Source organism: Symphodus melops, assembly GCF_947650265.1.
Source record: "Symphodus melops genome assembly, chromosome: 10".
In the NCBI taxonomy this organism is placed as follows: Eukaryota; Metazoa; Chordata; class Actinopteri; order Labriformes; family Labridae; genus Symphodus; species Symphodus melops.
Window position 1 is genome coordinate 3648468 of NC_136700.1, and position 23776 is coordinate 3672243.

The window sequence follows — 23776 nt, forward strand, 5'->3', positions numbered from 1 at the left end:
GATATTGAATATACTGTGGCATGAGCCAGTGAAATATTGCAAATTCATTATATGTGAAGGGCTGCTCCGGAGCCATAAATGTTGAGAATGAGATTGAAATTGAAAAGTTCTTGGAACAAATATCATAAAACTCCTTTTCCATACATAGTGGGTCACAATTCAATAACGGCACTCCTCCTTTGCAGAATTCTTTTTATCACATAAAAAGTGTCAGGTAGCCGACACGTCAGAGTGTAATTATTCTTTCTCAAATGTCACGCCGGTCATTTGTCTTACTGATCGTGTACGTCACGGTGCATGAGCAGCAGCACTGCTTACGATCTGATGTGTTTTGTTGTGAACACTGGAAGGTGCTCAGGTTCAGAACGTGTCCATCAGTGGTGCTCAGATGTAATCATTGTGTGTGTGTGTGTGTGTGTGGGTGTGTGTTACACAATCTTCAAATGAGTGTAATGCTTATGTTATATTCATATCACAAACTCCTGTTTAATAAGCCATGTAACAGTAATTAGATCCCAGGTGAAGGTGTTTTTCTGTGTAACTCAGAGTTTGCTGAGTGCCTTGTAACGTATTGTTCTGCTAAATGATATTAATGGTCCCCTCAACATATTGTACAGGAAGAAAGAACACGTCCTCTGGTTATGACTTTTTGAGTCTTTGAAAGCACTTCGTCCCGACTGCATTGAATTGAATATGTTCATTTAGACTTGTTTTTGGAGAAACATTAGATTATTGTTATAATTGAAGAGACATTAGATTATTCTTATAATTGAAGAGACATTAGATTATTATTATAAATTGGGGAAAAAAAAGAGTGTGGAAAGGATCCCCACGTCTGATTTCAACCAAGGCTGCATAAGACTAGATCCTCCATCCATGGGGGTGTGCAAACTAACCACTCGGCCGTCCAATGTATTTGAATGTTTGCCTGTTTTATATATATTGTGTCTGGATGTTACTAGAGTTGCTGTAATGTGTTTTTATCTTTGGAATTCCAAACCTACCATCTTTTGGGTCCTAATAAAGTTTCCCTGGCCCTTCATTCGTGAACTTAGAGTGGAAATCTGAATGTGTGAGAATTTCTTTCAAAAGTAAATTTTTGGGTCATGCTTGAATGAGAATTTGCTAGTTAGCACTTTTTTGCTCACAATGCTGCCTTCTACTCAAATAATTAAATCTACTGTTAAAAAATGTTTTAATTAATTTATATCTATTTCCAATACTCTGTTCTACATTTTAGAGATCAAAACCTATATTTTCTTCTGTAACTGATCCAAACTACTATACTTTACTCCATTGATAAATATGTGTGAATAACAGGTCGCCTGCTGAAAGATAGTGAGCCAGATGGTGTGCATAATGTGTAGTCCCACACCTGTACACTCTATGATTCAAAGCAGTGGGAGTTTTTTGAGAGGCCTATACATCAGGTATCCTCATGATGTTAAGATTTGCTGTTTCATTATATTTCCTCTTCGGTTGTTGCTTACATATTCATAAAAAAAGGTCCCTGGAACACAAGAAGTGAGCGTCCCTGTTATCTTTAAATCACTGCTCTCGGAGCAGCACTACACAAGAAAAGATGAGAATGATGTGAAATGGGGGTTAAGTAGCTGTTTCAATCTGCTTTGTGGTAATGTCTGCTATTCCTCTTTTTTGTAACCTTTTCCAGGTGTCATGGGTGAATATGAGCCTAAAATTGAAGTGCATTTCCCTACATCTGTCCTGGCTGCCAAGGGAGTGACTGTCAGGCTGGAGTGCTTCGCTCTGGGGAAGTAAGTAAACAAGGACATATTGCTCAAATATTGGCTAGCTGCTTATTAAAACGCTATCATATTAATCACCTGGAAGAATGAAGCACAGCATATCACTGCTCTGTAGCTGAAAGATTCTTTAGATAATACTCCTTGTGTTTTTTTGTCTCTCCTCCTTAAATTACGTTATAGCATTACCTGAATGGGAACCAGGCATATCTTGTCTTTAGGCAGGATGTTAAGTGAGTGTAGAGATGTGCAGCGTCGTAGCTCGCCTGTAAGATGGCATGTTAGTGCATGGGGGGAAGACTGAGAAGGGAATTCAGCCCTAGGGACCCGTGTGTTCACATAATTGAGAGCCCTAATGTATCTGTGTTTCCTGGGTGCTTTCAGGCTCTGTTATGAATGTAGAGAGCCAAGGTTATGTCTGTGAGAGGAAAAAAATGGTTATAGTTGTCTGCCAGGGGGAAAACACACTTTTGTCCACAGAGACTCAAATCTAAACCACTTACCACGGTTTCTAAAGTTAGCATTTTCAGCTGCATGGTGGACAGAAACAGCTCCTTTTCATGTGGAAATATCTCAAAATAGAAAAATGGTGACCGCTTAACTGTGGAGGTTAGAAGTCAGCGTCATTTGTAAACGAAAACCAGGCAATTATTATTATTATTTTTTTTTTTTAAAAAGAAGTCTTTGACAGTATAAGTAGTCATTTTCATTGTATAACACAATCTTTTACTATCCCCACTCCATTTTATTTAGAATTATTCATCATGAATTATTCATGGCTGACACCCATCTTAAGTGCAAACATTCTCTGATCTACACACGACTAAGGACCTCATAATTATTTACCTTCTTTTCAATTAATTATGCTAAGTCATTTCCTAAACATATAGACACTGCATTATCATATCACAGCTCTTTGTTTTTCCTATCAAGCTCAGCAGCAGGGTTTTTCGTGATGCTTGTAGGACAGCTGGAGTACTCGTCCTGAGCCTCCCTCAGTGAAGTCATTTGTGCACGACGGCTTTCATTCAGACAGTGATCCCAGAGACTTACCCTTTTACATAGAGATGAATGATTTATCAATGCACCCTATTAAGAAATGCCAGTCTTTATATAGCACTGAAAATGAAGTAAAAATGGGTTTTGTTCTGCTGTTGATCAATATTTATGATGGCTCCACTAGCTAAGACAGGACAGGAGAGCTCTTTGTGTGTGAATGCCAAAGCTCCTTGAAGTGATTGTCTGCTGGGATATTAACCAGTCACAGTGCTTTGTAGGCCACAGTCAAGGGCAGAAGGGATTAATGATACCGAGACAATGAGAAGGGAAACGATGTATGGTCCTCTTAACTTTCAATAGTTTTACATTGTGGGTCCCTTTTAATTTAACTATAAGTAATGTCTCAAAGACTTATTTAATGTGAGTTTTTGTCTGAAAAAAGGCCATAATTTTCACTTCAGTGTGTGTGTGTGTGTGTCTCATTTAGAGATAGGACAATGGATAGTGTCAGAAATCAGGGACAGAGAGGGGGGAGTGGGGAAAGACAAGTGGGAAAGGGGGCACAGGTGGGATTTGAACCGAGGCTGCCTGTTTGGGGGACCATAGCCTCAAGAAACAAGACAAGGAGCTGGATTTTATTTTAGCCTACTACAGATGCTGCTATACAAGCTTTGAAAAACACAAATTGAGTTTCAAACTGTGGCTTCACAGTCAAGAAACTCCAGGAAGTGCAGTGGTGTTAGCTGCTTTTATTTCAAAGGAAATGACAGTATGAAGTTGATTTGAGTTCAAAGAGCCTTGTACATTTGATTGGTTATACATTCTCCCACTCATTTCCACTTAAAGCACAATATGTGGCATGCAGTGGATGCTTTCATCTAAATTGCCTGAGAGCAGACAATGTACTTTTAGTTTCAGTGACCCCAGAGAAAATCAGACTCTTGAAACCCTTGTAGTTACTTTCCATATGGAGCTACACAGGTCAGCAGTAACACAAAGTGCCCCTCAACTACAGAACATTTTATACACTTAATGCTTTTGAAAGACAGCTGTTTTTGCTCAGTTGATTTAAAGTAGGGCTTTCTGTTGCAGTTTGATTCATTTCTAAATATAGTATAGCATTGCCATGAGGGACCCACAAATTGAGAGCTTAGCAATCGAGCTAAGTGGTGCGATAGTATCTTGATCTTCATGATGGGGAGCAAACTCATTCTCTGTATTTTAGTATTAGATTTAATTTTCAGCCTTTATTATGGAACAAGTCCAGATGAGGGCACCGCAGTTGTGCCAATGCTAATTAAGATGTAATCTACAGAACCTGTCTGTGGGCATGATCCTAAATAACGAACTGTAGCTTCTTACATAAACTGTATGAGTGTTTGAGTATAACACATTCACAATGTTAGGGTAGGAAGCCCTCAGCGTGTACACTTTGATTAAACGGATATGACCAGAGCCTGGGAGTTCAGGAGTTTATGCTTACAGTTTCATGCAGAAGACACTGACAGGCAGAGTTTCACATTTAGAAAGTGAAAAGAAGCCTATTCCCTCCTGCCCACCTTCAGTGCTGTCGACATGTACAAGCCTGGTGCTCATTATTCAGCCTCCAAAGAGAAATCCTGCAGCGGACTCAAACTCATGTTCCAGACCCTCAAGGTCTCGATAGATTCGCACTGTTTTTCGACTGGCCGAGAGTTTAGTCGGAGCAAAGGTCTCCAGCAAAAATTCTCCATCAATAACATATAAAGAAGGCCTTCTAAACAACAGCATGCCATATTCATGAGCACTGATTCAATCTCTGTGCCTGTTTCTTGCATTTGTTTATGTTGTTCTTTGCAGCACTGGAGGGCATAAAAACCAGAATGCCAAGTACTAACAAATGGAGCCACATTAGAGCACAGATATTTGGTTTTACCTCAGGCTCCACAAACTCTCTGCACTCCATGCTGTGTGAGAGGATGTTTGTTATTGATACACCGAGTGTTTTCAATGTAAAGCTGTCTATTCTGAAAATGTGCAGAAACCAGTGACAATATCTAAATGATGATGGTTCTCTAAATAATTTGCAAAGAATAATGTTTGATTATTTACTGTAGTTGGTAAGAATTCAGTATAATTAGTGCATAACTGAATGTATTGTGCATAAATATTAATATGATTGGTGATATTGTGATTATGTATGAATGAGCATTAATACTTTAGTGCCTTATAAAAGATACAGGTATATGTATATATATATATATATATTTTTTTTTTTTTTTTTTTTTTTTTTTTTTCCCTAACCTTTCATTAGATATTCATTTAAAGTGACAGAATTATTCTCAGCTTTATAAGCAGAAGTTCTGTAGTCCATTTTGAAACAACTGTTTTTGCACGCTCTCAGTGATGTGTGGCAGCCTTAATGCATGCTGAAAGGTAATGATGTAGCCATACAAAAATACAAAGTAAATGAATATGTCCAAAGAAATAGTGTACGCACAACATGATGACAAACTCCTGTCCAAAAATGGGAAAAAAAGAACGCCGTGTTTAATAGAAAACCTGTGCTGAATCCTAATTCGAGTTCACGCAGTCAAGAGCACTTGGATGTCCTTGTGAGTTTGGAGCAGATAAAAAAGCTCAGGGATGTAACATTTCCATCTTGCCTAAATGATTGATGGGTTCACTGGAGGTTTGTATGGTGTCACATTTCCATCTTTCAGACACCTGTCAAATCTAGTTGTCGTATGGGGCCGCTGCTGAAACCGAGCACATAGACGTTCTCTGCCTGCATGTGTGCATCATCGATCATGAGCATCTTTAAGGGCGAGCCGTGAATAAACAGGGACGGGTGCCGCAACACTAATCACAGAAATCTATCTGGGTGTTGTAATAGCTGATTTAAATATGTTCTCCGTTCCCCTGAAACTTGTGGTCTGATGTGTGTGTGTTGGTTGCTGCAGTTAATGTATAACAGGAGGTCAGAGATCAGTGATTCACATGTAGAGGAGAATCAATGATGCTGATTATTGAGCGTTTATTGACTCACTTATGGGGAATTCTTTTGCCTTTTTTAGCTTTTTGTTTGACTGAGGGTTTGTTTTTTTACTTGTTGTATCCAGGTTCTCCTTTAAGTATTAAGCGCCACTCGACAATTGTCCTGTGCCTTGTTTTTGTAAAAGGAGGACAACTTCTTGGACTCATATGTCATCGCCTATACTTGTCACGGTCAACAGACACAATAATGTGTTTTGTCCCTACAGATGACTTAATGTTTTTTACTGATGGTTTATTTTGATTATTCTGAAGATTATTTTACATTTATTTAAATAGTCTAAATGATTCATCAAAATAAATGTATACACAAATATCTGTCACACTCGATTACTAATGTAAAGATCCTGTGAGGTTTCTTTTAATGGTTTATAGTCTTTAATTAATATTGAAGCCTCGCAAAAAAAGCTGCCATTGAAAGTTTATTTCTCAGAAGTCTTTTTTTTTAATTTTGGAAATCCCTGCAGGAGGGAAGGTGTCAAAAAAAGTGACAAAACACATTGTTTTTTTGTTAGACTTTCCAAAGCTGCAGGATGTCTGGTTAATTTGACTGTTAAAAAAAAAAAATTGTTGTAAACTTATGATAGTGGCACAGGAAATAATTGGCAAAGAGATGACAAGTGTCCACATATGAGCTTTAAGGTCATTGACTGGTGGCGGAGTACTTTATTAGAAAATAAAAATATACCCACCTTTAAAGAAATGTTTTTAATTTGATGAAACATGAGAAACTGACTCTTCATTAAAACTTTTACAAAAACTAATTACATCAGGCCAGCTGACAGCCTCTTCTGTGTGTAAACACTGCGTGTTGTTCCTTTCTCTTCCCCTCTCAGCCCAGTGCCAACAATCACATGGAGGAAGATAAATGGCAACATCCCCAAGAAAGCAAGACTCAGGAAGTCGCAGGCTGTACTGGAAATACCCAACATTCAGCTGGATGACTCGGGAACTTATGAATGCAAAGCTGAGAATCCGAGAGGAGGCACGGCCTTCAAAGGACATCTACAAGTGTACAGTGAGTCTGAGCGTGAGACACAAGGATATAAACACATTTACTGCTGTCTTTTAAGCTGTCTAAGACATTTTTCATGATGTGCTGCTTTAATCAGAAAAGGATGGAGACCAGATGAGGTCAATCTGAGGGGAAGATAACCAAACACTGACTCATATTTATCAAATGAACTGTGATTTAAGGAAGTCCACATTTATTCTAGACAACTGAAGATGTGACAGATATGTCATTTAAAGAGCTGTGTGAGAAGGAAGGTTTCTAGTGTTTCATTCTAAACTTCTTTCCTCAGTGCTATTTATGTTCATCATTTAACGCTTTAATTTAGATCAAACATGATATGATTGATATAATCTTGATTTTCTACTTTATGAGTTAAGAAAGTGGCTGAACCTTCGGCTGTTATCAGAAACGTATCTGTGCGGGTGCATGTCCCCCATCCCTCCCTGTCTGAACCAAGCGCACAAGACCAAGATAATGGACTGCCTCAGCCTTGGGAGGACACATTTTCAAGGCCCTGCACTTCTTGGCAACCTCCATTCTGTTGACATCACAAGGAGAATAGGGAGCCTAATTTGTAGCAGGCTCACGCTAAATGTAATTTACACAGGTCAGCTGCTAGTTTGAACTTCCATTGTGAGGGAGACCTCCCTGACCATAATCGTTCAATCAAACCACCCAAAAAGAAAAGTATTCCACGAAGGTGCCGCTGTATGCAAAGAATAGCAAAGAACGTGCTCGGCATGTTACTGTAAGAGAAGAAGCTCAGTGCGGGTTTTCTCCTTCCTGTACACAGGACTTTTACCACATAGTTAATTCATTTTTATTTATTTTATTTATACTTTATTTAACCAGGTTGGTCCTATTGAGATTAAGAACTTCTTTTTGAAGGGAGACCTGGCCAAGACAGGCAGCAACAAAAAAACACATAATTGCAGTCAAATGCAAAAAGGGAGACAAGGTACAATTTACAAAACCAATTGGTATTATAATGGCACCATCTATGAGTCAAATCTGGGGGTCAGTAGTTCAAGCAGTCGAGCTAAAAACAATGGTATTCTAAAGAATTTGCTTCCAGGTCTTTTATTTTAGATTTAAAAACACCAGCTCCGTTAGTTTTAAGTCAGTCTGCAGCAGATTCCTGGCTGAGTGTGCAGAAAACCCAATTTCTGTTTGAGCGTTTTGGACAGAGAGCATTAAAATCACGTCTTTATTGATACCTTTGCAAAAAGGCCAATCACATTTACACAGAAGAAAAGGTTAAACATGTGATAGTTTTAAGTGTTGTTTTGTTTAATATTTTGATTAAAGTCCATGGAATGATGTTGATGATAACATGTGCATCTGTAAACAACACGAGTGCACAAATAAAGAAGCTGGAAATTAAAGGAGAATGGGGCTTTGATCAGTGACTCACTGATTTGCATTCATCACACAGAACTGGCAGAGTGATCGAGCCCCAGTCAAATGTCTGTGTACATTTTATAATCTTTAATGTACAAGAAGTAAAAAATGCAGACCCACACACTGCATGAGACTCCGTAGTTGGAAAGAGACTACAAGATGAAAAGAAAGTACATACAGCCCATACAGTGCTCAGATGTGGAGTTGAGAGAGAGAGAGAGAGAGAGTCTTTGCAGCATGTGGAGTTTGAAAGTAACTGTGGACGCAGCCTTGGAAACAAACAAGTCGGCTACAGGAAGAAGAAAGAGAAGAAAAGGGACGTTGCCTGGTTTCCTTTGCCACGGATCAGTCATGCAGGGGGAGAAGGATGATAAAGAGCATGTTCACAAACATTTTAGAACGAGATTGATAACCATGAAACTAAAAAAAAAAAAACTCCAAAAGACATTCATTAAAATTATTATTATTACTGGAACTACATTTATGGATAATTTTTCTCAAGTTTAAAGGTTTACTTCTGTCAAACTCAAAGAACACGGGGATTTTGCACTGTACACGTTTTAGACATTCCTCCCTGTAAGTCAGCTCCTCATTAAAAAAGGTGAGCATTTTCGTTCCCCTTCAGTTCTTAAGGGTTAAAGAGCTTAAAAGAGGATCAGACGGAGAAGATACACATCAGGTGGTGTATGAGACAAATCTGTTCAGTGATTTATGAATGCGCTGGACTATAGAGAGGCAGTGCTGTGTCCAAAATGACACATGAATTCCCCCCCCCCCCTCCCTACGTAGGGGGTCCTCGGTAGAAAACTACAGAGTGCACTCATCAGCACTATCAAACAAGTACCTTGGACACTACTTTCTCTCTCTCCCTGGATGCTGATAAAGACGTCATTGCTGTTGCACAGCTTAAAAAAAAAAAAAAAAAAGTGCAGCTTTATGCTGGATGAAGATCAAGATTCCCGGTAAATTACAGTATGGAAATGAGTGATAATGAATATTATACTAACCATACGTATGTTTAAAAAACGGAGTAGCATAATAAATAAAGAAAAGTACAGAATTTTAATGAGTGAAGAACTCTTTTGTTTGAGCGTACAGACTATAGTCTGTCATCATCACCAAGTAAAAGTGACACAAGTCATTTGAAAATGAGATTTTGATCAAACAGCCTCTTAATCTGAACTTCTTTGTGCGTCTTGTTCCTCTCTGTCCGTCCGTTACGGATGAGAGCTCTTCCCGTTCCGCTTGTCAAAGCTTTGCACCACGGTGCTTGGTTAGTGACCGTCGGTTGTACTCTTTTTTTTACAATGCATTGTGGGATACAATAAGTCTACTGTACAGGTTATAACTGCACTCACTCATTATTCAGACAGCACAAAAAGGCCTATGCTGTAATATAGTGCATTATATAGTGAGTAGTGTGTGATTTCAGACACAGCCAGCGTGTCACATGGGGAACTTTTGTCTTCAAATTGATGCTTAACCATATATCTGCTTCTTTCTCTACAATAACCTTTCAGAAGTAGATCAAAGTTTAAACTCAAAGGTGTTCAAGAATATGCTTTTTTCTTCTTGTGAAAGTACAACTAACCATGAGTGTGTCTCGTATGGCTTTCAAGGATAAATTACTTATTCTGAAATCTTTTTTTTCTGTCTCCAGCCCTCCCTGTGTGGGTCAGAATGATTAATGATACTCAGATGGATAGTGGAGAGAAGCTCCAATGGGAGTGCAAGGCCATGGGGAGGCCCAGGCCCACCTATCGCTGGCTCCGTAATGGGTTGCCCTTGACATCCCAGGTACCTCCCTTACCTTACTGCACGCTACCCTCTCTTTTTGGTTGATTGTACCATGAAACATCTGAATTATTCCTTTGAAAGTTTGCATCCATTATATGCAGCATTATCATGTAAAGTATATCTATATTCAGATATGATGTTCTTGTGTGCTTTTTTTTGGTTACAGGGTCGAGTTGAAACACTGAACGGAGAGCTGACTATACACAAAGTGCAGCAGGCGGACTCAGGAATGTACCAGTGTGTTGCTGAAAATAAATATGGAGCCATCTACTCGAATGCAGAACTGACAATTTTAGGTAGGTTATACTATTGGAGTTTTTACTTAAGTAAGAAAGGAAGAAGCATAGAGGTTTAAATGTTGGAGCCATTTTCAGCCAAGCCTATATCTTAATACTCTGCAAAGACTATAACCTCGGACAAAGTATTGGCATGTGAACCAGGTTCCACTTGATGGGTACGGGAGATTGAAATGCAAGAGAGGAAAGGGAAAACTGTGAGATGTGCTGATTGCCAATCAATGGTCCCTGATTTAACCCCGGCAGTGGACGTCATGAATAAAAGAAGGACCCTTATGGTTATCGTCAATGAGCTGTCTGCACACGTCAAGTAGGCGAGAGCCTCGGAACAGTACTACGTTATCCTGCTGAGAATGAAAAGCCATGACTTGAAGGTATAGATTTATACTAATGGGAGCAAACACTGGGAGAGAGCCATCAGTGGTTTGTTTGATGGAGTTTAATGACTCCATTAGGATCTTATCTGAGCTCTATCGTTTATCATCAAAGCACAGCATACATCACAATCCCCATTACTTAGAAAAGCTTCACTTCCTGCACGACGCTCATCTGGTATTTATTAGTCGAGAGTTTCTAATTATAATTTGATGATCAATTGTAATTATTAATAATTGTAGACTCGTAAAATGCACAGTGTTTTCTAGTATTTGAAATGAGTATTTGTTTCCTTATTTGTTCATCTCGTCCATTGCATGCACTTTTGAATTTAAGGACATTAAAATGGGGTTTCTGTGCTTGAGATTTAAGGCTTCAGGCTAATACATAACAGTCATATTGGATGGCTGTCTGCGGTTCTGTGTTGAAGCACTATTTTCTCCTTGTCATCTTCTATACTGGGACACATCTGGTGACACCCGTTCCCCTTTCATGTTTCCCCAGGGGGAAGTTTGATTTACTGTCTGTGTGGCATGCCCTTTTTTTAAAGGGGAATATGTGGCATTTTAAAAATCTTGCTGCAAATGCACACGTTTTTTTTTTTTTTGTGTGTGTGCACAAAATCTATAAAACGTGCATCTTCAAAGCATCAGTTTATAATCGGTGTAAAATGTCACTGTTTGCAGCTTGAGCTCCACCGTGATGTGTGTGAGAGTGAGAAGTTCTGCATTTTGAAAAGCTTTATCTCTGCTGAAGAGGAGACAGAGTCACAGTCACAACGATGATGTTTGGAAGCCTGTGATGAATGTTTTCATAACTATACCCCCAAGGTATCTCTTCCAAGTGACCTGTGCTCCGTGGAGATGTCCACAAGCAAACACTATCAGGACAGATTACATGGTTAATAACAGCCTGCAGATGAGCGATCACTGGAGGCGACGCCAGGGCAGCGGCTGCCCTCGTGCCTGTGATCTTGTCCCAGATCCAGCTCTTCTGGGAGGGTGCCGGCTGAAGTAATAAGGGTACTGCTGCCACCAGCTGCAGGCTTGCTCTTATTTTGATTAGAACAAATACACACAGCAACTGCTCTGTTTTCGGCTGCTTTTGTGTCTAGAGGGACCTCTGCCACTCAGGCAACTACTCAGGCTCAAAGACACAAGTGTTAGAGGGAGAGGGGTCAGCCTGTAGCTACAGACGGAATTGAATTGTCATTGTGTATAATGTCACCTATAAAGCATCAGTCAGGATTTGAATAATCAGAGCTGACAGGGCCTTGCAGCCTGTAGATGGCCTTGATGTTTAATGCAGCTGTATACCAACACCACGTCAACTAGAAGCCTGAAGCTTTATTTAGACCATTACCGCTTAATTCATCCCTGAGAGCAAGCCATGATTGTTCAAATGTTTGTATAATGTATTTATCATTCACTCAGGCAGCCTTGTTTAAAATGGGTTAAGTACAACTTTCATTAAAAGCAGTTCAAACCATCCAACCATGTCATCATTAACATTATGGCCATTATTCAGTAATTAAGCTGCAGAACACAATGCATGTTTATAAACTGAAGTGAGTGCTGAATTAACACAGAATTAAGAACGATGGGACTTTATTGTGCAGAATATAAAAGCTTTTTTCTTCACACGTACGTGCATTCATAGTTCATGTGGAATATCTAGTTATAATTTAGATGACTCAGCGTTTAAACGTCTAAACCCTGTAGCATCTTTAAAGTCATTACTTTGAAAATGGCCGTTACATTTATGAATATGTTGCCTCTTAGCAAACACAATGATTCAATCTGCAGTAAGGCATGGCTTCATCACAAAGGTGCAGCAACAAAAACAACTCCAGAATCGGGCGACTCGAGAGTCTCTTCACTTTAGTTATCTATCGAGCAGCGGCTATACAATCAGCTTCAGGCCGGCACTTAGTGTCAAATCACTGCTCACGTTTTAATCAATGAAAGTGTTGAGTTTAAAAAAATAAAAAATAAACATTATAAATAAGTAAGAGCATGATTCATGTTTAAATGTATAAGTAATTATTATTCCAATAGTTATTCACTTAAATGACAAATATGAACATTATGTCATGAGAGTCAAAAATAAAAGGTAAACGAAGAAAGGCTAACTCTTTTCACTCACAACCAAGAAATCCAAGAGCCACAATGAAACTGCAGGAACACAATAGGAGTAGGAGCATGTGATGTGCACGATGGCTCAGTAAATACTAACTTCTAAATAATAAGAACTTCACATTGCATGTAAACATGAGGTGAACAATAGTTATTGATTTGATGATGTTTTTATTTGCCAGAAAAGTTTGCCAGAGTTTATCATCAATAAAAGATGTTTCAGTCATTGAAATGAAATCTCTGCATGCGTCACAAAAGATGTCAAAAGTATGCTGCTGCTTTGACAAGAGACACTTTTTTATAAATAATGATTTGCAAAAAATGAAAAAGTCTTTATGTTAGCCATTCAGTGACTGCATTATTTTCTTCTACTTGAAGTTATTGTGTCTCCTTCCCGTGCAGCGTCTGCACCTGTCTTTGTCCACAATCCTGTCCGGGTCATCGCCACACTTGGAAAAGATGTTTCACTGGAATGCAAACCCAGAGCATCACCTAAGCCACGGATAACGTGGAGGAGAGGAGACCGAAGAATACAGCAGAGTAAAAGGTAAAGCAAAACAAAACAACAAAGATAAAGCCTTTTCATTTTGAATATCTCCTCAACCTCTGTTGTCAGGTTGCATTTTTTAATGAAATCATTATAAACACATTGAGTTCTTGCTCTGTGCGAGAAAATTCTCATTGAAATGCAGCTTGTGAGAGCCACAGAGCTGATAGAGATCCAGTTTTCTGCTCAAGGACACTTAGCTGGCACAGTTGTTTGTCTGTGCAAAAGCTGGCATCTGAGATCATACACTAAGGTCACCATATTAAACCTCAGCAAAACCGACAGCAGTCTCTCACTCACATTCTCAGCATTCTGTATTTTGTAAAGTTAAATAATAGTTAATAATATCACCATGTTTTTGACATGTACCTAATCTAATCAGTTATACATACAGAAGTAACTGATATCTCAAAGAAACAGCATAGCCCATTTCTGCTGCTGACAAACAAGTCAAAGTGTCCAGTTCATCCTTATTGTCCGAGCTTCCTTGGATATATGATTTGTAGTCCTGAAATGTAAACGAAATAAAAACTACAATTAGTGCCATAAAATATAGCTAATGCAATGATCGGCCTTGAGCTCTTTTCTGTGCATCCAAAATAGTGAAACATAGGAGGATGATTTCTTCTGAGTCAGACATCCTTTTTAAACGGTTTCAGACTTTGGAGAGGAGTAAAGTGTCGCTGTTATCACTGGGACAGAAGTTGTTTTACTGTCTTTGCACACAGCGGTAGATTTGCTGGAGCTCTGTTTTATAAATAGTGTCAGATTGTCTTCCATTGCACAATTTAGAGAATCGAATATTATGAGAGCAAGTTAATCGGCCTGTAAAATATGTATGAAGTCTTGAAAGTTTGCCTCCCTCAATTTCTTCATAATGTTTTTCATCTCATTTTCATGGCATAATTGTGAGTGCTATCTTTCCGGCTCGGGCCCTTGAGGAATTGCATACATGTCTTGTTGTAACACATCACAGTTTCATTACCGTAACTGAAATTAAGTGTCACTACCGAAATAAAACACCTAAGGTGCTGGCAAAGCTCGAGAGACCCTTCCTCAACCCTACCTCCTGCTCAGGGATGCTGACAATTTAGAGCACGCAATTGCATTTTGAATTCACATTCAGTTTGATGCATCATCTTTTTACGTGAAGCATCTCTGTGTCTCAGCTAGAGGGGGCCGAGCAGAGCGAGGGGTCCATCAATCAAACTGAGCGACACCAGCGAAATTATCAGTCACTGCTGAGCGTCCCAAGTTCTGAGTGAGAGAAGAAGACCTTTTATTTATCAGCCAAGATTCAGCAGTCTGTTCGACAGCCTCGCAGCAAGGGCAGCCAGTTGATAATCAGATCGTCTGTGTGCTGCTGCTTCAAACAGGCAGTGACGAGTATTTAACAGGTGGATGATTGCACAGGAGTTAGTTTGACACTGTTAATTCAGGGGTTGGTAGGGCATATCTGCAAAAAAATATTTCTTTTCCCATTAAGAAAGGTCCTCAGATGTTATTGTGGATGTTTTTTTTTCTTTCAAAAAAGAAGCTGGCCTCAGTGGAGCTGATGGATGGGGATAAATAAGTGAGTGCGCTGCCCTAAAATGGTGATTGATGACCCCTTCTTGTCTGATCAGATAAAGCTTTTGAGGTATTTGTCAAACCCTTGCAAATCTGTTTTCTTGGTGTTGTCGGAGCACAACACAGGATTCATACGTGTCTGAACTCTTTACTTGATTTCAGATCAAATTGTCACTTTATCTCTTAATAGAGCCATGCATTGCTCAGAAAAAGTACAGGCGAGGCAGACAGTATGGATCTCTCCCCTCAGAATAATTAGTCATTATTATCTGTAAAGTGTTGCTGCTATAAATGTGGTTCATCGTCTTCATAATCTTCACATTTTAACATTTGTTAATGATTGAGTTAACTTCTCCCTGCAGACTCTTCTTCAGCTGCTATGCACACAAATCTAATTAGTTTTTGACTCTCTATTAGGGCACAGCACTTTTATCACAGCACAGTTGTCTAGTAGATAGATATATTTGGTGGAGAAGTGTGTGTTTGTTTGTTTTTTAGCTCATCAGGAGGTCAAACTTGTGAAATAGTGATTTCTATCTGAAAAGGGGGAAATAAACAAGAAGAGCCGTTCATGTCGGGGTCTTGGACAGGGTGACTCCTGTAGAGATTTTCTGCCATTACCTGTTGTAAAGGAAAGAGTTTATGGGTGGAAAGACGTTCTATTCTTGGAATAACGGGAGGAATCGAAACGGCTCCACGTTTATCTGGCATTGACAGCTGTGCTGACTTAATGAAGGTTGGTAATGAACATGGATTTCCGCTAATGTTCGAGGCTTTTGTCTCTTAAACAGAAAGTATTAATCCCATTAGTTTGAAAGTCTGGGCAGACTCCATTGAAAGCCTCCGACTCTTTGTTTCAAGAGTTGTGGAACAATTTGGCCTTTTTCTTTTTTTTTTTATCAAAAACATTGAAAGGTCTTTCATACATTTGGTTTCTTATAAATGCATCAGGGCAGGAGCTCACTCTGTCGAGTCTTGGGTTGGTAACCTGAGGGTCGCAAGTTAAAGTCCCAGTACTGACGGTTGCTGCCAGGTCCCTTCCTGGGTACTGCTGAGGTGTTCTTGAGCAACAGTGGAGCAGTAGCATTGTTAACCGAAAATATTTTACTTATAAATAAATAATAAGAATCATGTATCAATTTGATTGATTGATTGAAGCATTTCAGATTAAAAGCACATATTTCACTGCTTCAGTATCGCTTTGATTGTCTAATCTTTTCCCTGAAAGATCGGAAGTTTGAATGAGTTTTCATATCATGTATACCTCACGGACCCTCTCCTGTCCTCTCTGCCTCTGTGTCCTTGTCGGATTTGGATTTCCTCCCTAATTTGAAATAATGTCTCATGGCTGCAGATTGCCTCTGAATTGTCTTTGTGTGACAGGGCTTGGTCACGCCTTCATGAGCGTCTCTTTGCCCGTTTCAATCACCTCGCCCATGATGAAAGAGCTTAGTGTTGTCGATGTAAATGCCAAACAATGTGAGTTAAATTGAAAGACGAGAATGTGTCACACCCCATCATCTTGATTGTTTGATTCGGGGATGAAATTGTTATTCTAACGAAGAATAACTTTGTAAATATTCATTTCCACCTCTGCAGGCACTGCTCAAATCAGATGTGATATAAATATATTGTATTTGCATAAGAAGGGGGTTTGCACTGTACTCTTAAGGGGAAGGCAGAGGCCCAACTGAAATCATAATATTATTCTTCTACATGGTTCCTTCTCTGAGTTGCTCTGCACACACATGTGCTGTTACTCTGCTGTCAAGCACTTCATTTTCAAGCTGTTATTTACAAGACAAAGAGAGACGTTCAAACCAGACTGCATGCATCGTTCTGCTGGATACTTATGAATGCACGCATACTCTTGTCTTTTTCTGTCTATTACATTTGTGTTTCCCAGGAGGACAGCACAGTGAAATGCACATCTCAGTTTGACAGCTTTTGCTTTAGATTTATTGAACACAGCAATATTTAGGGTTTGTCAGGTGGACTCATGAGCACTGTGCAGGATGAATGCACCTTTTATTCATATTTGATGAAGAGGGAATATAGAAACAGAGCATCTGCTTCAGTTTTAGTTTAGGTGTGTGCTAAAAAATTCTGCTATTTTAAAATGTTGCTTTAAAGAATTTAAAATGACTCTGTCATTACTCCGGTATTATCTTTCAAAGGCACAACAACAGGTACGGTGCATCATTGTGCCCACACTGAAAGTCAGTGTTTCTTTGTTGCTCACGTCAATACTCTGCTGTCACTTTCTTTGTCTTTTACTGCAAATGTGTCCCCATTAACATTATCTGTATCTTTGAGAGCATCTGTGTTTAATCCTGTTCAAGATAGGCCTACTTAGTGTTATCTATAGATCGCCTTCATTAACACATTGAAATTGTTGATTGATCTTTGGTGAATAAGGTTTATTTTCACGTTCCCTCGCTGAAGGTTACACAGCAAATACAAACAGTGCTCTTTCCTTCGCATCCCCGAGTCCTCCGAGCTTTCTCAACACACAAACAACTTACTGTCAGAGGCTTTTTGTCCTTCAGTTCACAGATAATAACTCGCTAGCTGTAAACTCAAGTGTGGTTCATATTTTCTTCTCAAATCTCCAGTGAATGATTATTTCAAGAGTATCCGAGCAGTTTGCTTTAACTTTTCTTTTCTCATCCCCGGTGAATATTGCCGTTCTGGTTTCCTGACACAACCTCACACGTGTAACCTCACGCCTGCGCTTGTAGTGCAACTGTTCATAGGTGAATTTGTGTCTCATGCAAGTATTGATTTTTGTCTCCTTTCCCGTAGGATTATGTTGTTACGGAACAACACTCTGAGAATTGTTAACTCCAGCCGAGCAGATGAGGGGAACTATGTATGCCGGGCAGAGAATCAGCTGGGCTCTGCAGAGATGACTGCCATACTGTGGGTAAAAGGTAAGTGATGCCCTGGGGGCCTTTATTTTCTGCCAAATTAGCACAAGTCTGCACCCAGTAAACAGTCCCCAATGTCATTTTTTCTCCCCACCTTTGCCTGGGTGCTAGGAAATGTATTGTGCTTGCTCGAGCGTGAACGAAAGGCTCTCACATTCAAGAATCATATTACAAGGACACACTTTAACAGTGTAAAGGCTTCTGTCTCAGAGATGCAATGTACACAGTCTAGATCAGAGCCGAGCAGGATATTTATCTGACAAAGGTGAGTGTTTTTGCCCGAGTTAGGGTTGGGTTCCCATGATTGCTCTGGCACTGATGTCACAGTCTAATGCAGCTGCTTGACGCTAGCTTTTGGTTAGCCTGAGGTGACATTGTAGCAGCTTTGTGCTTCCAGAGGCCATGCGTGTGGAGCTGAGCCCGAGCAGAGTGGAGGTAACGGTGGGGGAGAGCGTGGTGCTGAGCTGTAAGGCGGCACATGACACGTCGCTGGATGTGGCTTTCCAGTGGTTCTTCAACCAGAAACCAATCAACTTTCAACAGGACGGAGGACATTTTGAATACATCCAAACAGTAAGAGCGAGAGTAAGAGCAAAACTAAGTGAACATTCATTGTACCGGTCATGGTCTTTTCTCTACCTGTCTGCCATTCTGCATGTCCATCTATCTGTCTTTGTCACCTGCTTTTGTCTGTGTGTAATTGTTGATCTGCAGGTAAAAGCCAATGTCTGTCAGTTTCATCTTTTCAAAAACACTCTGATTGATAAACTTCGTGAATCAATGTTTTTATAGATAGAGCCTGCAGCTGTTTTCTAAAAAAATTTAATATAGACTTTAAGAAAAGTTAAGCTGCTGAACCGTGACTCCATACATGTGTTGTGGTGACTGTGGCTGCAGAGAGCCCGTCCTCTGCCCGTTTTCTGATGTTTCGGTTGACTGGGAGTGGATGTAATTTAGCAATTGGACGCCATTCAAACCGGGGAACATTGCAGATGCTGAAGTAGATGCAAAGAAGAAAAAATATAATCACAGTGAGGCAAAATGCCACGCAAACAAAGCTCCTTCCAGAACGTGGGTGATCCTCGAGTTGGCTTTTACCCACAGACGTGGAGTCGCTCTGCTTTCTGTTGGAGAGGCAGATGTCAAACACTGGCTGTTAGCTTATGCTAGAGAGCTAAACACCTTTTTTCATTACAACAAATATAATACTCTCAGGTAGCTTGCAGTGTAGTTAATGTACTCACTAAGCCTGCAGTATATGCGCACTTCTAGTGGCGACAAGCCCAGAAAGAGGGGCCAGGTTTGAATGTTGTGTTTACAAGCTGCAGCGAACGATCCAACTGATGTGATCTTTAAGTGCAAAGATTATTTCCCTCTACACTTTTAATGTTTTAAACTGTGATACATACTTCATAAAACACCCATTCTATCAGGGGGGGACGATAATGAAGGAGTCTTACTGTTCGCTGTGAGTCTTCTAAAGAGGTCAAGGATCAGGGTAAAGGATCCTCTCCGGAAGATATCGTAGAAGAATATCATAATGTACACATACAAAGAGCTTTCTTATTCTTCCCTTCAAGGCTACATCACTGTTTTAAACTTTTCCATTTCACATTTTCACTTTTTTAATTTTCAGTGGACCCTTCCTGACCTTTGTATTTTACACTTTCTTGCTCCCGCATGTTTCACCTTGTTAAGCATATATGGTAGACAGGTGTTCTGTCAAGCTCTAAATTTTAGATTTGTACTTTCCTCATGTGCATACAGCTTTAGATGGGATATTTGAGTTGTCTGTGGTGATCAGTTAATATTAATCTACCACAGAAAGTGTCGGGAAAGTTTGCACTTCATTACAATACTATACATCCTTACGTTTAAAACAGAGCTGATGTTGTCACGTCATTATGTCCGATTGTTCCTTTTTTGATGTATTCATTTCAGGAAGTACACTTTACCTTAAAACTGATATTGGGTTATCATGTTACCACATTTTTAAACTCCACTAAAAACAGAAGTCCAATATTTGGTAATGTCTTTTTTTTTCCATCACATGATGCAGGCAGACTCTACATCGTTTTTAAATACATAGCAAACTATCGATAAAAAAAGATTTGGGCTCTGTTGGCACTCACAGAGCCCAAAGATGGATTCACTTTAATTGTTTTAACAAAGCAGTATTTTAAATGCCCCCCCCCCCCCCCCCCCCATTCTTTTTAATAAGGAACATTAATGTGTACACAATAAAATGAGACTTAAAGCCACATTTGCTGTAGACTGGGGAGTCTTGTTTATGTCTCTATTCCTTCCTCAACAGTGGATGTTAAAATCACATCTGTCCTGATGTGTCCTCTGCTACTCGCCAGGCTCTGCAGGGAAAGTATTTGCAGTGACAATTCTTTAAAGGCCCAACAGATTCCTGGCTGATGCATGGTTTGTAATTTTAATCAGGTTTCAAGCTAAACAGCTGCCTGTAGACCTTGAATTTTTCCCAGTCTCGCCTTAGGCATTTCTCATTTCAGCACACAGAAAATACTGGGAGCTGAAGAATGTAGCAGCAAGCAAGCACCTGAATTAAACAGAAATCTCTCAAGCCGCTACACGATGTAATGGAATCACACTTTCTCCTGTCAAGCACATTTAGGCTTCCTCACCACTTAACTTTTTTTGTTGTTTTCGTTGCCTTCTGCAGCAGTCTTCCACAGTGGATCTGATGATCAGGAGCATTTTGCTGAAGCACGCTGGAAAGTACGGATGCCGAGCCCAGACCAGAGCTGACACTGTGTTTGCAGAGGCTGAGCTTCTTGTTAGAGGTGAGTGATTGGTCCATCACTGATATAATGTGATGTGTGACCCACTGCTTACACTTAAGTGACCACATGTTATTCTGATACAGATAACTGTTGAAAGATTAGTCCAGTGTAAAGTGTGTAATGACAAAGTGAGACACTTTGAAAAAGCAGCGAAAGATCTGTTCAGTCTTTGTTTGATTTTATGTAACTGTCTGTTTTTCATGTTTCTGCTTTGTCTTAACTTCTTTCTCCGAAGCACTGTATGATGTCTGATCTTGAAAGACGCTTTATAAATAATCTTTACTTACTAACAGTCCCTTTTCTGCAGAATGATATAACAATTTCTGTGAATGTAGGAAATAAGGCTTCAACTGTAACAAGTCCAGGAGTTGGTTAATCACATCAGACTTAAAAAAAAAAAAAAAAAGGTGCTCCAGGAGGAGACTGTTGAACAATGACTGTCTCCACTTTATTGCCCCCTTTTGGGTATTAGGACTGATTATTTTATGGTCACAGTGAGTATGGCTGGACAGACGGTCTGTCTGCATGAACAAGTTTAATATGAGCAGTAAAACAGACAGGATAAAAAGTCTGGCTCTCAGGTACTGTGATGCTGATTTTAATTGTGGATGATAATTAATATCAGAATGAGTGTTGTCCATGCAGCTCACTGTCCTATTAAAGTTTTTACACTGCCTTTTGGATCTTTCTGTTTCCCCTAAAACATTTTTTTTTTTGTTGTGACATTGACTTCAGGCCTCTTCAGTAAGTTATGTGATGTATTTTTTCTCATTAAGCAATGATGCAGAGGAGAATTAATTGCCACGGGGCTGAGAACACAAAAAAGAGGTTGCTGTACCTATAGTGACACAGAATGCATCTTAATGTCCTGAAATGCAAATGCACCTTTCAGTGGAACAGTCTAATGGGCACTTTTTGGGGACACAGTACATTGGTTTTCATTGAGCGTGCCAGCTGCCAGCTTTCTGTTTACAGCTGTTTCCCCCAGAGTCCTTAGACGTTTGCTGCACTTGCAGATTATATTCACTTCTGAAGAGTGAGGTAAACATATGTTCAGCTGTATTAAAACACAGGAAGGTCTACCACACAGACGTGCTCAGCAGAACTGGCAGACTGGCTCAAAAAGATTCAGAATCCTTTCATCTGCACACAGATCTGTGTCAGCCAAAATGGTGAATTTCTTTCGTAGTTTGCTTGTGAGGGGATAACAACGATTAATTCATGTTGTCACCATATGCAAACAGCTGCACATCTATGCATGGCTGCATTCATTAGTGTATCTAATAGCAACGATACATAATAAAGACTTCAAATCATGAACCAGCTTGGAATTAATTTAAATACCAACCTTCCCCTGTGTCTTGACATTTCTGAAGCATTTGTGGTTCAGCCCTTCAAACCTGTAATGTAATCTCTGTCTTTCCACCAGGTCCTCCAGGACCCCCTGGAGTAGTGATAGTGGAGGAGATCACAGAAACCACAGCTACCCTCTCTTGGACTCGTGGCCTGGACAACCACAGCCCTATCAACACCTATAATTTACAGGCCCGCAGCCCATTTTCATTAGGCTGGCAAACTGTCAAAACAGGTAATCAATAAGGTGCAGATTGCACTATCTAGATCAGCGAGGTTAACGTGAGGACTTAATCCAGCCCAAAGTCATGTAGGGAGCAGAGAAAAAAGGCAACTAGAGCAAGGTTACTGGATTCAAGGGACATAATTAGTTTTTAGTTATTCATGAAATATTCACACAGTGTTTTATAAGGATGTCTTTCAGTGATGTTCATTGTTAAAGCAATGATTTCCTCAGTGCTTGCAATAACGACAGGGGAAGCCGAGCTGTCCACCCTGAGGGACCTTACAGTCTGTCCCTACATGTAGCATCCTCTTAGCTCTGTGTATTATCTGTGAAGGCCAGTGTATCCTCATCCTTGAAATCCTCTAAACTCATATTTTTCGTCCCATTTTCACTGTTGAAAAGCAATTGAAGCAAGGCACAGGACTACAGGTCCAAACAGAAAGAGCCTGTAGCTTTCCCACGCTAACATCTATGTCCTCTGGCAGTGCTGGTGGTCTGAGAGAAAGAAAAGAAAAACAGATTTTCAGATGTCAACCAAGAGATAAAGAACATTTTCAACAACCACATGCATTGTTCATACTGTATACCTCACACCAATCCATATAGATACAGATAAAAATAAAAGTATACATATATAATAAAGTTGCATGTTTGTGTACAGGCCAAAATGGTACGTTGTGCCCAAACTGGGCGACCCTTATTGAAAAGTCTGGACATGCTGGTCTGTTCTGGACGAACCTGCAGAACTTTTTTAGATGCCTGTTGAAAAAAGTAGAAACACAGGTCTATCTCTAGCTGCTTTTGAACATTTGATCTTGGCTGTTCAAAAAGAATTTAAAACCGTATGAAATGGCTTTGAATTTATTCTGTGATATATCAGCGATTATAGTAGGAAATTAACCTTTTGGTCTTGATTTATAAGACTTATCCATGTTCATTTAATATAAATGCACTCATTTAAAAAAAAAAATGCATTAGCCTCTTTTTTTGTGAACCCTGACAAAAAAGCTATCAATTACTTTCGCTTAGCTTAAAAGGATGAAGGCTTACTAGGCATTGTGTGTAATCCATCTTAATATGCCGTGAGATAATAATAGCAGAGTTTAAGGTGTGATAATGATTCATCCGCACAGATATATAAATCATACTTTGTATACACTCCTCTCACATCATGTCTGTTCAACCACATTAAATTCGATAAAGCACAATTAGGACTCTGTGATGTATTGTCAGTGTTGAACTTGTTAAGATTAGCATGAAGGGGATTGGGCTTTTAGCTCCCACTCCTTGCAAACAGAGTTATCAGCTCGTGTTTGAAGAGCAGCTTGCCTGACAGCTCGCTCTCATTGTGAGCTGCTTTGGGTGATAAGAGTGTTAGCGTCGCCGCACCGCTGAATGTTGCCTTAGTTAGCACAGAGAGACCTCTGCTTCATTTGTGACACGGATATGCTCTCAGTCAATGTTTGTTTGTTTTTGCAGGATCAATATTGACAAAGGTGGATTACAGAAGGCCTGAAAAAACTAGAT

General features: G+C 39.7%; 1 protein-coding gene across 2 annotated transcripts in view; it reads left to right on the forward strand.

The window, feature by feature from the left end:
* The window catches only part of cntn5 (contactin 5), a 101598-nt gene that overhangs the window by 64056 nt on the left and 13766 nt on the right, over positions 1-23776 (forward strand). The window contains exons 8-16 of one of the 2 annotated variants that reach the window (XM_079353292.1): positions 1673-1775; positions 6632-6813; positions 9872-10008; positions 10175-10304; positions 13217-13361; positions 17736-17863; positions 18258-18445; positions 20550-20670; positions 22100-22258. In XM_079353292.1, the coding sequence (XP_079209418.1) occupies positions 1673-1775; positions 6632-6813; positions 9872-10008; positions 10175-10304; positions 13217-13361; positions 17736-17863; positions 18258-18445; positions 20550-20670; positions 22100-22258 (1293 nt within the window). The remainder of the gene's footprint in view (positions 1-1672; positions 1776-6631; positions 6814-9871; positions 10009-10174; positions 10305-13216; positions 13362-17735; positions 17864-18257; positions 18446-20549; positions 20671-22099; positions 22259-23776) is intronic. The other variant, XM_079353293.1, reaches the window with a different exon arrangement.